The following is a 14,151-nucleotide window of genomic DNA, read 5'->3' as shown; positions in this document are numbered from 1 at the left end:
AATGATGCAAAACTTTTAGTCTCTTCATGACTTTTGTTAGCAAGGTTTTTATTTTTGCGAAAAATTTATTTTCGCATCACTCTTTAAAATTTTTTGAGCGGGGGCAAGCAATCAGCAAGCTAATGCTTGAAGATTTTTTCAAACTTTTACATTCCGAAGAATCTTGACATGTTTGAAACGTCAGCAAAAGCATTGAAATCTTTTTTAACTTGCCGAAATCTAAGATTACATAGAGTTTCTTTTAAATACCCGTAAGGTTGAATATTATTACCCTTTAGATTAAAGTTTGTGAGCATTAAGCATTGTGTAAAACGGTTAAATTTTTGAAAACGAGTTACCGGTTTTATTTTCGATAAAACTGACAAAAAATAATCAATGGATCAAACAAAAGATTCATTGATAGACTCACCTCCCCAGATAGACCAAGTTAAGATCTTCTGCCCCAGCATTAAATTTGCATTAAATTTTCTATGCGTTGCATGTAAATTGCTCGATTCCATTTGGCTGAAACTTTCTAACTTAGAACCAAGTTAACATCCCCCAAACGGATTCTGGTGGGAAGATGTTAACCTAGTCCTAATAATTGTCCGACCAAGTCTCTTTTCTCAAGCATCATTTAACTATCACAGAGAAATGTCAGACCGAGTCTGATGATATATCCAATTGAAGCTGTTTAAGCCACGGTTCCAACGGAGCTGAAAAATGATCGAAGAAATATGTTAGCCGAGTTTACTACAACTACGTAGAAGATGCAAATTTCCTGGGTTGACAAAAAATACTTCTCATACAATAAGAATGGAAAAAATCTTCATCAAACAATAAATCCATACAATTCAACAGAAAAAAAAATTGTATGAAAATAGCATAACTATCTTTTTTTTCATTGTATTGTTCACATTTTATTTGTTCGTGAGGTTATTGATAATCCTTGGCGCTATAAGCGCTGATGTTAAGCTTTGTCACAAGATCTAACTGTGGTTGGAAGTCTCAGCAAATAAACCCACGGATCAACCGTACTATTTCCTCTCTCAAATCAATTTAGGGGAAAATACAGTTTATTCATTAGCTAACTTTAAATACAGCATAGATTTTTTCGAAATTAGCCGTATTGTTACAGAATATTAAATTAAAAAATTAGTTTGTATAATTAACAGCATACAAATGCAATCCCGCCGAAAAATGAAAAAAAAATTGTTTGCGCGTTTGAATGATATGCATACTTTATACAGAAAATTTTTTCAAAACTACCCGCACTGGAGTTTCGTGAGATCATATCAGCAAGAAACTCAAACAATTGATATTCCTGACCCATCCAACCATGGTAATGGATTTTTAGGTGATTATTATTGATTAATTTCAATATTTGAAAACCCAATAAAAACGATTAATTTGACAGTATAATCAATTTTTTATGCCACAAAAATCCATGCAAAAACAGGTATGGGGGTAGCGGTGAGGGTAAAAAAGTACACTGGGAGTGGGGAAATGGTAAGCTGGGAGGTAATTGTTTTTGAGTTTTTTAATAGAAGAGCTGGCGTGAAACTAGGGGCGAATATCAAACATCGTGGGAGTGATAGAAACTGAGATGAACATGATCATTTAGTCTCTTAATTTGCAGAACATGAATTTTATATTGAATATCAGATATTTTACAAATTGTAAAGGTGCAAATTTCTCATCCAAACGTTTCAAGAGTGAACTTAGTTGTAAACAATTTTTTGCAGAAAAACAGTCAGTTTGCATGGATTTTTGTGGCATAAAAAATTGATTATACGGTCCAATTAATCGATTTTATGGGGTTTTCAAATTTTGAAATTAATCAATAATAATCACCTAAAAATCCATTTCGATGGTTGGATGGGTCAGGAAAATCAATTGTTTGAGTTTCTTGCTGATATGATCTCACGAAACTCCAGTGCGGGTAATATTTTTATATAATGGAAAACCTTTATAATCGATTATAATCGATTATACTGGATTTTTTGAGATGTTATTGTTAAAGTTTGCAAGTTTTGCAAACTTTACAAGTTATATCATTTTCATTTTAGTGCAGTTGCTCCGGATTACGTTAACGTAATCCGGAGCAACTGCACTAAACTGAAAATGATATAACTTGTAAAATTTACAAAACTTGCAAATTTTATCAATAAAATCTCAAAAAATCCAGTATAATCGATTATAATCGATTATAAAGGATTTCATTGATATAAAAACATTAGGATTACAATCAATTTTTGATATATAATAATCGATTATTTTTATACTTTTATGGAAACTGACTATAATTTGACAGTATATTCGATTCATATCCACAAAACTCCAGCGTGTAGTAAACGCTTGGGAAAGGTAAGGTCAGATTTTACTTAGGGGGGGGGGGGGGGGTGTGATTGTTCGGTTGATTCAAAACCGCGGTTAAATAGTTAAATCTTCATCTCAACCTAATGTTTTGCCTCGTCTTTTTCTAAAGCCAAAATCTTATTTTGATCCATCAGTTGAATTGTTAGAAATTCGTTTTTTTTTCAGCCCCTAATATACGAGTTGCAAAATGATTTTTTTTTCTATTTCTGTTTTTAAATTTGGACTTTTGAAAGGCTACTTTGAAAACATGATAAAAGAATAGCAATGAGTTAATCTTCTGAAAACGTTTTTGCCCAATTTTGAACACTAAAATAAGCAGTTTAGCGTGATTTGCAATCCTACGGTTTTCCAATTTGGGTCGAATTGCAGATAAGTTTTATGGGAAAAATTCAGGCGTGGAAAAAGCAAATAAGGGTTGAAATCGCTGCTAAGTTATGGAAATGCGAAGGGGTGGAATTAAAACATCTTTTCACACTTGCTAAATTGAATAGTTTTCCAGCTTCCCTCATCAAATTAGCTTTTCGTATATTTTTTGTTATTAACCAAAAAAAAATTAAGTGCGCTTTCATTAATTGTAGAATCAGCGAGATGGTTCAGAAATTGGCATTTAGGCTTTGAAATTATATCTTCAGACTTCTTCTGTCACAGTTAAGAAGATGTTTACTACTGCATGTAATCGAGACAAAACGAGTAAGAAGATTAATTATACTCTTTTCTTGATGAAAATCAACTTCTGCTGATAAGTCATGGTCGGTTTTTTTAGTCATTTTAACAGTACGCTGTTAAGTCAAGTTAGGTTTTTTAAAAGTGTTTCGAGTTGGTTATTTTGTGAAGCCTGAGAGGGAAAAATACCTTATCTAAGAAATGACAGTGTAAGGTCAAGATCATTTATCAACATCAGTCGAGGTTTTATGAAAGGTTATTTACGTAAAATTCAGGTTAATTTAGACAACCCTGTAACAGCCTCGATTTACTGCATGCTTCAGGCCTGTTCGGCTTTTGTCCTTCCGGCTAGTTACTTTGCTGGGAAATGTTTTGGGCATTTAATTGAGCTGGAAGCACCCCCTCGTGGCTCATCCGGCAAATTAAAACTAGCAGCTTATTGGACTGGGATTTGAATCGCAGGATGTCAACCCATTGGTCGCTTCCTTCTTAAGTAGAGGGCGAACGAGCTCTACTTAGATTAATTCCACTTTTTCTTTCTTTCTACCGTATCTTTGTAATGATTTACTAAATCGGATCAGCTTTTCTCAAATCCGTTAATAGGAGGCAAAATACAGAATAAAAATGTTACAATTTTGTCAGACTAAAGTTTCTGTGAATCAAATTAACCTCATATCCTTTGCCTCTCCCCCCCCCCCCATAGACCAAGACGAAGTTAGGATCTCCACCAGCCAAGTCTTTAATTCGGATCAATTTTGCTGTGCGCTGCAAGTGAAATGATCAATTCTGATTAGCTGAAAATTCCACCTTAGAACCAGAATAAAATCCCCCCTCTCCAGAAACGTCATTTTGGCGAGGATGTTTACCCGGTCTATTTCTGTCAAAATAGCATGGAAACTCTCAGCTAAGATTAAATTACGAAAAGCAGTGAAAGTGGCGATGCACTTTTTTTTGCTAAAATATCGAAACAAATAAGAAGAGACCTTTCAGACAATTTGAGATTTAAACGTTTTGAGTAAGACTGAAGGAGTACAAGAGAAGCAGCAGTTATAAAATATGCCAATTAGACACGGCCTACCCTGGTTGACCTCCATGCACGGCTGTTGTAAGCATGCTTGCTTGCTTTATTCGCTGGAATTAAGACGAAAAGTCAAAAATTTCAAACTGGTTTTTCTTGACACTGGGAAAATTCTTTTGAAAAATTTTAATGTGGTTCGAATCACGGCTGAAAGGGTTTTATTAAGATATATCACTCAACCCAGTTCATTATTTGAAGTACCTGATTTTGAGTGGAAAACAATTTTTTTTGATTAATAGAAATGAAAAAAATTCATGTTTTGGAAAAATTTGGTTAATGAAAAATATTCATGTTTCGGAACTAAATTTTGATTAATAGAAACTAAATTTTGATTAATAGAAATGAAAAAAATTCATGTTTTGGAAAAATTTGGTTAATGAAAAATATTCATGTTTTGGAACTAAATTTTGATTAATAGAAACTAAATTTTGATTAATAGAAATGAAAAATATTCATGTTTTGGAAATTTTTGGCCACTGAGACTCACATACTTTTTCTGTGCTCATGGATTTATTTGAAATTGTATGACAGGAAACTTTTCATCAATGAAAAATATACGGTTTGACGTTTCGTTTAGCCCGGGTAATTTTTTAATCAATAATCAGGGTGCTTGTATTCTTTGTGCTTTAACTCACTTCTGTCTCGATTGGGCGAGAAGTGCAAATCCCTAACAGCAAAGAGCTGCTCTATTAAAGTATCAGACTTTGAACAGGCATATTTGCGTGGCTAGCAAATTAACTATTCCTGTTGGTTCGACTTTCGAAAAAAAAGTAGATTATTTCTGCTCGGTGTATTGTTTTTTCTTTTAAAAAACTTTGCTCTTTCGAATTGATACAATTTGAAAGAGCAATATAAAACTGCCAAAATTATTCAGTTTTGACGTTTGACGGAATGAGCCATGCTAAAAAGATTTTTTTTTTAATCATCTGAAAATTATTGATCTTTTAAGCTCAAATTCAAAATTATATTTTAAAGGTGATAATTTCTGTAAAACTTTACACCAATTTTTGTACAACTCTTGTTGTTTTGTATAGTTCTGGCGGTTGTTAAGTTATGGCAGATTGAATTGTGCGATAATTTTTGTTCAATTAGAGTGTGAGCGGCAATTTCCTCCGGCTCAAAAACTAATTCAAATTGATTTGAGACAGGCTATTTCGAACTAAAAGTACGTCGCTAGGCAGGCGCAAATTACACACCTTTAACATAGCCTGCCGGAGTGGCTTCAAAAAAGTGAAGAAAATTTATGACCTTGAAAAAGCGATAAACTGCTTATGGGTATATTGAACATTCCGGCTTTTGCCCTGATGTACGAGCAGTCTTGTTGTTCCGACCATTGTAAACTGAGAAGAAATTTGTTTTAGTTTTTTTGTTTTTGTTTTTCACGCAAAAACAGCTTCCACAAAAAATTATTGGATTAGGTTGAGTGATATATCATTTTAAAGCTCTTTCAGTTGTCATTTGAACGACATTGAAAAAATTTTCCCTGTGTTGAGAAAAACCGGTTTAAAATTATTGAATTTTTGTCAATTTCGAGCGAGTGAGTTGGCTTACATTAGCTAAGTTAAAGCCTCGAGAAGTTAGTTTTTGGAGTTTTTAGCTTCATCTTAGAATTAAAAATTTCAAAACTATAGGGGGAAAATTGAAAAATTAATTAATATGTATTTTGTTTTTGTTTTTTTTTTTTGTTATTTGTCTTTAAATTTGTTTTCCAATTTATATATTTTACAATAAATGAAAAAACTTTCTAATCTCTACCTTTTCGCTCGGATTATTTTATCACACCACGCCGAAAAAACTACACTATTTAGAAAAAAATTAACTTTGTAATTTCTTAAGACTGATTGGAACATTCTGCGCTACTTGCACAGAAACCGGATATCCTTGTTGCTCTTATAGTTTTATACGGCCATTCAATTTGTTTGGCCAAATAGGCGTGTAACAATACTTTCTGCAGGGATTTTTTTTTAGTAATCTGAGAGAACGTGAGAATCTGTTAGCTTTTGATTGATGCAAATGTTGCAGATGAAAATTAAAATTTCGACAATAAAAAGTATCTTTCAATCTAATAGTTTGAAATTTAATATATTCTAATGATGCAATGCTTCACTCAGAGAAAACATTGATAAATGATCAAAATCATTCACGTTTGTTGGTCATACCACTTTCCTTTTGAAACTAATTGCTAGTCTTAGAAACGAAGGCAGCTGCTTACATTAGAAAAATTTTAAAAACCTACTTCAAATTGTCTGAAAATCTTGTCGATTCATATTTATTGAAAAATTTTTATACGTTCTAGAATATACGCTTACATTTACAAAACTTGCCATCCACAGGCAAAAACATCAAAGATTTGTTATTGTGTTCTTTTTTCAGAACAGCTAGTTAACTTAACTTATTTCAATCTGGAATAAATTTGAGAGCAGATCAATTTGCTGAGCTCGAACATTTTAGACAACAAAATGTAAAATGCGCATAAATACAATCAATTCAACTTTTTTAAGATAGCCATAAATACATGAAAAAGGGAAACAGGTGAAATTTTTTGTAATTTTGAGCACAGATCAATTATGTTTTCATTATTGTAATCACAAACTCCTTTCAAAAAGATTGATTGGAGGCCTAAAACTAGTCTGAAGTTTTAGGCATCCAAGCAGAGAACCTTTTTGTTTTTCTTGAAAATGAGGCGTAAATTTGTTTAAAATCAAATTTCCGCTTTTTTCTGTCATAAAGTGTTGTTAACCATTCAATGGAGGCTTAACACTTTCAATTTTTTCAAATAAGAATAGTGTTTGTAAAATAAAGTAGTGCCAGAATTTCTACACATTGAATTTAAAAAAAAATAATTGCAAACCTAAAAAACTAAATTTCGTAAGGTTTTATTAAGCTTATGTACAAGCAGAAATAGTTTTTCAAAATTGTCGGCTTCTTTAGTTTTGATAAAATGTCGCATAACTTTTGCATTGATAATTGGTTATTAACAATCGAGGCAAACCAGTTGACTATAAAATGTGGGCTTAAGAAAATAGACGACAACCAAATAAGATGTCCAGAAAATAACGGAATTTAGACGATAATTTGGGTGCAAATTGTGTGAAGTTTGTTTACAGGCCTAAATTCCTTTTTGGTTATCCAACCACAATTCACGTTAATAATATCACACTTCTATAATTTATGCATTTCAAAACTGCTATTTACTTTTTCGATTTATTGTTTTATAATCAGTTTACGATAATGGTTCTGATCAGTTTTGTGTCATACCTAATCATCTACATTTACAAAGAGTTATGGTTTATGTTCCGTATTGTTACGTTCGTCTAATTTGATTGTCGTCCAATTTCCTAGGCCCGAAGAATATTTATACTTCAATTAGAAAATAAACAACCCGCACTCAGTAAAAGAGAAACTAATAGATTATAATGGATTTTTATTGTCAGTCTCCATAAAATTGAAAAAAAAAAGAGATTATAATCGATTAAAAATAGATTATAATATTACTGTTTTTCGAAACAAAAAAACCCATTTTATAATTGATTATCCTCGAGTATAATTGATTATTTTTTGAAAAAATTATTTCTGAAATTTTATTGAATTATAATCCATTTTAATCGAATTTAATCCATTTTTGTTCAAAAAAACTTTATCGCATCAATTCGTTTTATTTTAGTTTTGTTTTGTGTGCTTTGCAGTTGGTTTCTTTTGTTACTGTTTACTGTTTACTGTTTACTTTCTTACTGTTTACTGCAAGGACGGACGCCTGTTTTCAGGGATTCGACCCCCTGCCTACCCAAAGGGTTCCCTCTTTGAATTGTTTTGAGATATCTATATTTAGTGACGGACCATTTGGCCTTTGGCTCCAATAAAAATTAATTTTGAGGGGGAGCGCGCGCCAAAAAAAACGCGATTTTTTGGTGAAATTTTTCCAAAAAATGCCTAAAAAAGCCATTTTTGGCCTGCTTCTTCAAAAGTTTGCCTGCGGCGCACAAAGTTTGGCCAAAATAACGTCTTTTAAGCGCTTTGGGAGAGCTCGGAAAATCAATTTGGTCAACCTATAAAAATTCGATAAAATGTTTGGAATTTTTTTGAAAATCCGCTTCCACGCGTCGAGATAATTTCATATCCTGGTTTACTTGATTTTTACTGTGTTTTCATGTAGAATAGCTAAATTATAATCCATTGTCTTGTAACTTGTAAAGTATTATTTTGATAGAAAACGGGATTATAATCTATTATAATAGACTATAATAGATCTTAATAGATTATAATAGATTTTCGGAAAAATTATAATCAATTATAATTGATTATAATTTATTAAAAAGTCACCAAAAATGTTATCATTATAATGGATTATAAATCTTTTAAACATCTAAAATTGGCGCTTATAATTAATTATAATTTTGCTAAAAGTAAGATTATAATTATAATAAAACCGATTATTTTCTCTGTTTACCGATTGCGGGAAAGGAAAAACACTTTTTGAAAAGTCAAAAAGTAAGAATTTTTAGAATAATGAAACTTTGTGTCATTATCATGTAAAATAGTTTTTTTCTGCCTAAATCTGATTCTTCATTGCGTTAGTATGGAGATGATAAGGACGTAGCACATATTAACTTGACTTCAGACGAATTGTTCCGCCGTAAAACCGTCAAGCCGATTATAACAAATTGATTGCAGAGCTCTTGCTACGATTGAATCGGACATTAGTTGGAAACCAAGCGCTGTGATGCGTGACGGTCGAATTTCCGCTTTGGCTGATACACCTAATCCCAACCCCCCCCCCCCCCCCCTTTACCCTGTACCTCTTCTTCAGTTCTCATTACTTGCTGCTTGTTCTTTCTCTGTACATTTTCAAATCTATTATGGAATAATTTTTGATCAAACCAGACTGTGATGAGACAATAAAAAGTATGGCGCTTGATAACGACGCTTAGACCGACCGCTGAACTAAAAAAGACCCACCGACCATGCGTACATATTTCAATAAATCAACGCGTTTGTGAAATCTTTTCAAGTTTTTTTTGTGCATTCTTTTTCTTTTTGGTCTAGGAGGCAATCGATAGTTCTTATATTAACTCATTCAGAATGCTCAGCTCCTGTTGACACTTTCAGAAGTTATATTTTCTGCAACAAAGTACGCCACGGTTCTTTGTGTCCTACTTTTTAGTCTTTTACTTCATTTCTGTCGTATATCGCTTAATCAGTGAGGCGTTAACAGGTCTTGTCAGGCATATTATGAAAATATCAGCCATCTTTTATCTGCTTTGGATGAGGGGTTGGGCTGGGTAATTATAAGGCTACTTGACCGCAATCTCCTTTCCCTCATCCAACCTTGTGAGATTTCCCCACCTTTTAATTTATTGTATAGTCAGCTAATCCGGGTTTTGTTTCTATCATTTTCAAAGCTATGGGGACAAATTCTAAAATCTGACAGATTTAGAAGCAGACACTTCGCAAACTAGACAATTTGAGCAGACATGTTTTCTGAGCTTCAACTTTACCAGAAACGTCAGTTATTGGAATTGTTTAGTAGACAAGTAGAGCAACCCTTAAAGTTACCTTGAAAAAATGTGCAAATTTTTTTCCTGTTTGACCTTCCTTTTTGGCTAAGATATAGATTGTAAAACAAACACATGCTTTTCTAAACGTCTATTTGTTGAAGTATTTTAATTAAAAAGTGAGGGATAATACCAATACCCTTAAGTACCTGAAAAGTTTCAAGTGAACTGAGCTTTTTCTAAGTGAACTGAGTTCAAGGATTAATTGAGTTTCTTGAATTAATTTTGACACTTATTTTTGACAACGGAAAGCCTGTTAGTCACCTTTTAAAGCTCTCGGGGGTGACAAAATGACCTCTTTTGGCACCTGGACATAAAAAGTACAAAGTTTCGTTAGAGGCTTCAATGGAAATTTAAACAATTTCATTCTACAATTTCGTTCTTTAAACTCAATTGTTTTTTCCGTAAAAAAAGTTTTGCAAAAATAGTTCGTATATTTTTATTGGGTGTGAAGGTAAGGTTATCTGCTTGTAGGTTTAGTTGCAGTCGGTGCAAAAAAATCAGAGAAAGTTCTCTCAACATCAGAAATTGGGCGATCACTGAGAGTCAGAAAACAACAACAATCGCCGCAGTCAATTTCCTATGGAAAACCTTTCATTTATCAATTACCCCAGGAAGTGAATGCATTATTCCGTGACCTGAACTAGCACACTCATTAACGTCTTTTGTTTTCTTCAAATTAGTTTATCAAAAAACAGAATTCTATCGACATAGAATATTACTTGTTCTCCTCTCTTTGATTCCTTGGCGCTGATGGAAACAAGGTCAACTCTTCACAATGAAAAGAAAAAAATCACTAAGTTTCTCAAAAAGTTTGCCGAAAAATGCGTCAGTGCTGTTTACTTTCTTGCTTATTTCGCTAGAAAATGTTCAGAAGTCAGATCAAATTGAGTTATCGGGAAACAGACAGTCATTTATTCAATTCGAAACTCCGAGTTGCCGAGTAAGATGCAACATCAGCGTACAATTTATTCCCCAGTCGGAACATGGGCTGCTTTTATATATGGATTCCGAAGGATCTACGAAAGATTATGTTTACATCTACTTAATAGACAACCAAGTTGGCGCCACCTTCTCCTCAGCCAATCAGAACTCAGCATTTTTCACTTCGGAAGGCTTCGTCACCAAGTACAACTGGAACGAGATTTCGATTGGGAGACTTGAAAATGGTGTCAATTTCACATTTAACGACGAAAGTGTTCTTTTAGATGGAGTTTATTCAGATCTTTTTGACAGAATTACGAGTGGCTTATACATTGGAGGCGTGCCTTCAGACACTGAGTTTGACCAGCTTTCGTTTCCGAATGTTTATTACAAGCCACACTATGGAGGAAAGGTGCAAAATATACGCAATGATATGGGAGACAATTGGTAAGATTATGATTTGATATTGCATCATACATTATAGTTCCTTGTCGAACATGAGTTAGTTTCCACCTTGTTTTACAAAAATGATATAACGAAAGTAACAAACTTTTAAATTTTGGCAAAAATTTTCAACAATGAATATTTTTAAAATTTGAATTTTTAAATTATCTGACATTAATCAAGGCATACATAAACATTTCATACAAAAAATAGGAGTTTTTAGCGTTTTTGAAAAAAATTATTAAGCAAAAAGGAAAAAATGCAAGATTAGTCCATCCACGACTACGTCATACACACAAAAAAAATTAAATTTTGCGTGCAAAAAAATTTGTTCTTGGAAAATGTTTATTTGAGTAAAAAACTCAATTTATGATTAAAAAAAAACACAAAAAATGTTTTGGGACTTTTTGGTTTTAAATACATGATTTGTCGACCTTCTTGAGGATCGATCAAACTGATTTCCTGAGTACTCTCAGAACAGTATAAAAACCCCATTTTGAGCAATTTTTTTTTTCGGCTAGCGCTCCCCTTCAAAATTAGTATTTATTGGCGCCGAAGGCGCCTTTAGATAAATATTAGGGTTGGTCGGCTTAAAATGGATGTCATAGTTGATGAGGGGGTATAATCCGCCCCGGGTTATCCTGATGGCAATTACACTATATTAGACGTAACCCCGATAAATCTATGCTATAAAAAGATTTTTAAGCAAAAGGAGTTCTCAATTCAGCTAATAAAAGCGTTGTTAAAACGTTACCTTGCTTTTTCTCAGCGTATGTGAAAGATTTACGATTCATTTCATCAGTTTGTTCAACAAAAAACTTTTTCATCAGGTTGTTAAAGGGCAGTCAGAACATTCAAAGTTTTGTCCTGAATTCGAGCAGACTTGTTTTTTTCATGCGTTAACACAATATTTGGAGAATTTAATATGCACTGATTTCGAATGATTTTTGTGCGAAGTTTAGAAGCTCAAGTAGCAAGCCGAGGGTTGACGCTCTCAATTCTGGTTGTCAAAGCTTCCAAAAGATCTTTTGATACTATTTTAATTGGCGCCAATATTCAAAAGTTTGTAAAATTTGACGAAAAATAATCATTTCAGGGTTTCGACAGGTCGGAGAAATCAAAACGGCCGCCGCACTTAAAACCAATAGTGCTCGCATCGAAGCGAAGCAAAGAATGTTCCGATTGCCCTCGTAATGTGTCCTAAGTATTTTTTTTAATTGGACTTGTGTCATCATTTCTGAGCCAAACTAAGTAATCACATGGGCTTCTAATCAAAAGAAGCCAGCCCCAAAAAAAACGCGCGCATTAATGATACTGAATTGGTAACTTTCAAACACCCCAACTTCACAGATGAAATATCTATTTATATTTGAGCTCCGGCAGATTTTTTTCTTTTTTTAGATCGTATAAGAAAGTTTAAGCAAAATGTATAAACTTTCCAGTACAAAAATGCCGTCACTATCATTTTATCTTCTAAAATAGGGACAAAAACATTTTTTGAAAAGCAGAAGGAGCAAGCGATTTGGGTTTATTTTTGATATGAGTATATTTTTTTTATTGTCTGTTTCTTGAACTATTTATATTTTCTATTTGTTTCTGACTCAGTGATGAGGGGGAAGGGGAGGATTGCCCTTTCTCTCAATTCTGGTTGCCAATTTTTTCCAAAGGGTCCCCCATTGGTATATTTGTGCGACATCCATTTTGGGCTGCCCAGCTTCAATAATTTTTGCCAAAATGACTAGAGGGAGCGCGCCAAACAAATCCAATTTTTTGGTCAAACGTGCTCCAAACGTCATTTTAAGCCTGTTGTTTTTTCTTAAATTTGCCTGAGTATTTATAGTAATTTCGGAGAGCTTCGAAAATCAAAATGGTCGTCTACTGAAAAAAAAAGGTAGCAACAACTTCAAATTTTTTTTTTAGAAAAACTGCCCCTCCCCAGAAAAATTTCTGTGCACGCTACACTTTTGACTACAAAGAAGAGTGCAAAAAGCTTAGAAGGATATTTGGAGTCAGTTTTCCTGCTCAATGCCAAGTACCTTAAAGGCACTTTAAACAAGTTCGAGTGCTTTACGTACCAAAGCCCTTTTTAGAAGCGACCCAGTGAACAAATTTTCTCAGTAGCCAGAATATATTTAGATCAAATAAAATTCGTCTTACTTAAACGAAAACGGTGAATTGGGCATCATAATGCTCTTTAAGCAAATGAATTGACAGTTACTTTTAGCAATTGTCACTTTAAGCAAATAAATTGACAGTCTCTTAACTTTTTGCAACGGTTAATTTTTTAAACTCCTACCATCAAAGTTTTGCGAACTGAGTAAGTTATCTAAAGATGATCTAGTTTCAAAAAGTAATTCTGAATCAAAATGCGTAAATTTTTGCTGAGAGTAAAAACAAATTTGTTTATACTTGTAGTAATCAGTGCAAAAAATCAGAGCAAACTCTCCGAAGTATTTTTTTTTGGCGTTATCAAAATTTCAGATCTGAAAGCTTACAATTCTGTCTTTATCAGTTTTTCAGATGTAAAAGTTTCTATTCCCATCCTAAAAATTCAGATTCAAAATCTTTATTTCTAACGTTAACATATTTTTATATCTGAAATTCTTTATTGTTTTAGTTATTGGTCTTTCAGATCTGAAACTCCTTGTCCTCTCATCTGATTTGTGGATACGAAAAATAAATATTGAGATTTGAATCAGGTCTGAAAAGCAAATTTTCAGATATGAAATTAGACCTGAAAAGCTTTTCTTAAGATATATCATATGCATTTTAATTAATTACTTGAATTCCAACTTGTTTTTATTGAAAATTTCTTTTATGTTTTGCCCATTTAGCTGCCAAAAAAATCCGAATGATAGACTTTGGCAACTTGATTCGTTTTTCGATTGATGAAAAAGTTTGTATTTAGGTGTATCCTTTGAAAACAATTCAAATAAGTTTTAAAAAAGAATAAAAACTGGTTTGATTTTTCTCCACTGCGTTACAATTTCGCAATTTAATAAGGAAAGCACTTAGTGAAATAATCGATCCATACAAGCATAGGTTATTGCAGAATTGTTCAGTATAAAAAAGGGATATCTTCGATCAACAATAAAACCACTCCTAGCTTAATAGTATTGATCGTATTTCAGC

The 14,151-nt window shown here is 32.9% G+C and overlaps 1 protein-coding gene across 1 annotated transcript in view; it reads left to right on the top strand.

Moving 5' to 3' along the window:
- The window catches only part of LOC134846698 (uncharacterized), a 39,359-nt gene that overhangs the window by 13,777 nt on the left and 11,431 nt on the right, over window positions 1–14,151 (top strand). The window contains exon 2 of the mRNA XM_063864083.1: window positions 10,126–11,022. Coding sequence (XP_063720153.1) covers window positions 10,430–11,022 — 593 coding nt within the window. The 5' untranslated portion in view covers window positions 10,126–10,429. The remainder of the gene's footprint in view (window positions 1–10,125; window positions 11,023–14,151) is intronic.

The sequence above is a fragment of the Symsagittifera roscoffensis genome, chromosome 5, assembly GCF_963678635.1.
Source record: "Symsagittifera roscoffensis chromosome 5, txSymRosc1.1, whole genome shotgun sequence".
NCBI classification, from domain to species: domain Eukaryota; kingdom Metazoa; phylum Xenacoelomorpha; order Acoela; family Convolutidae; genus Symsagittifera; species Symsagittifera roscoffensis.
Note: the sequence above shows the minus strand (reverse complement) of the source record. Positions and strands in the feature narration are given on the sequence as shown.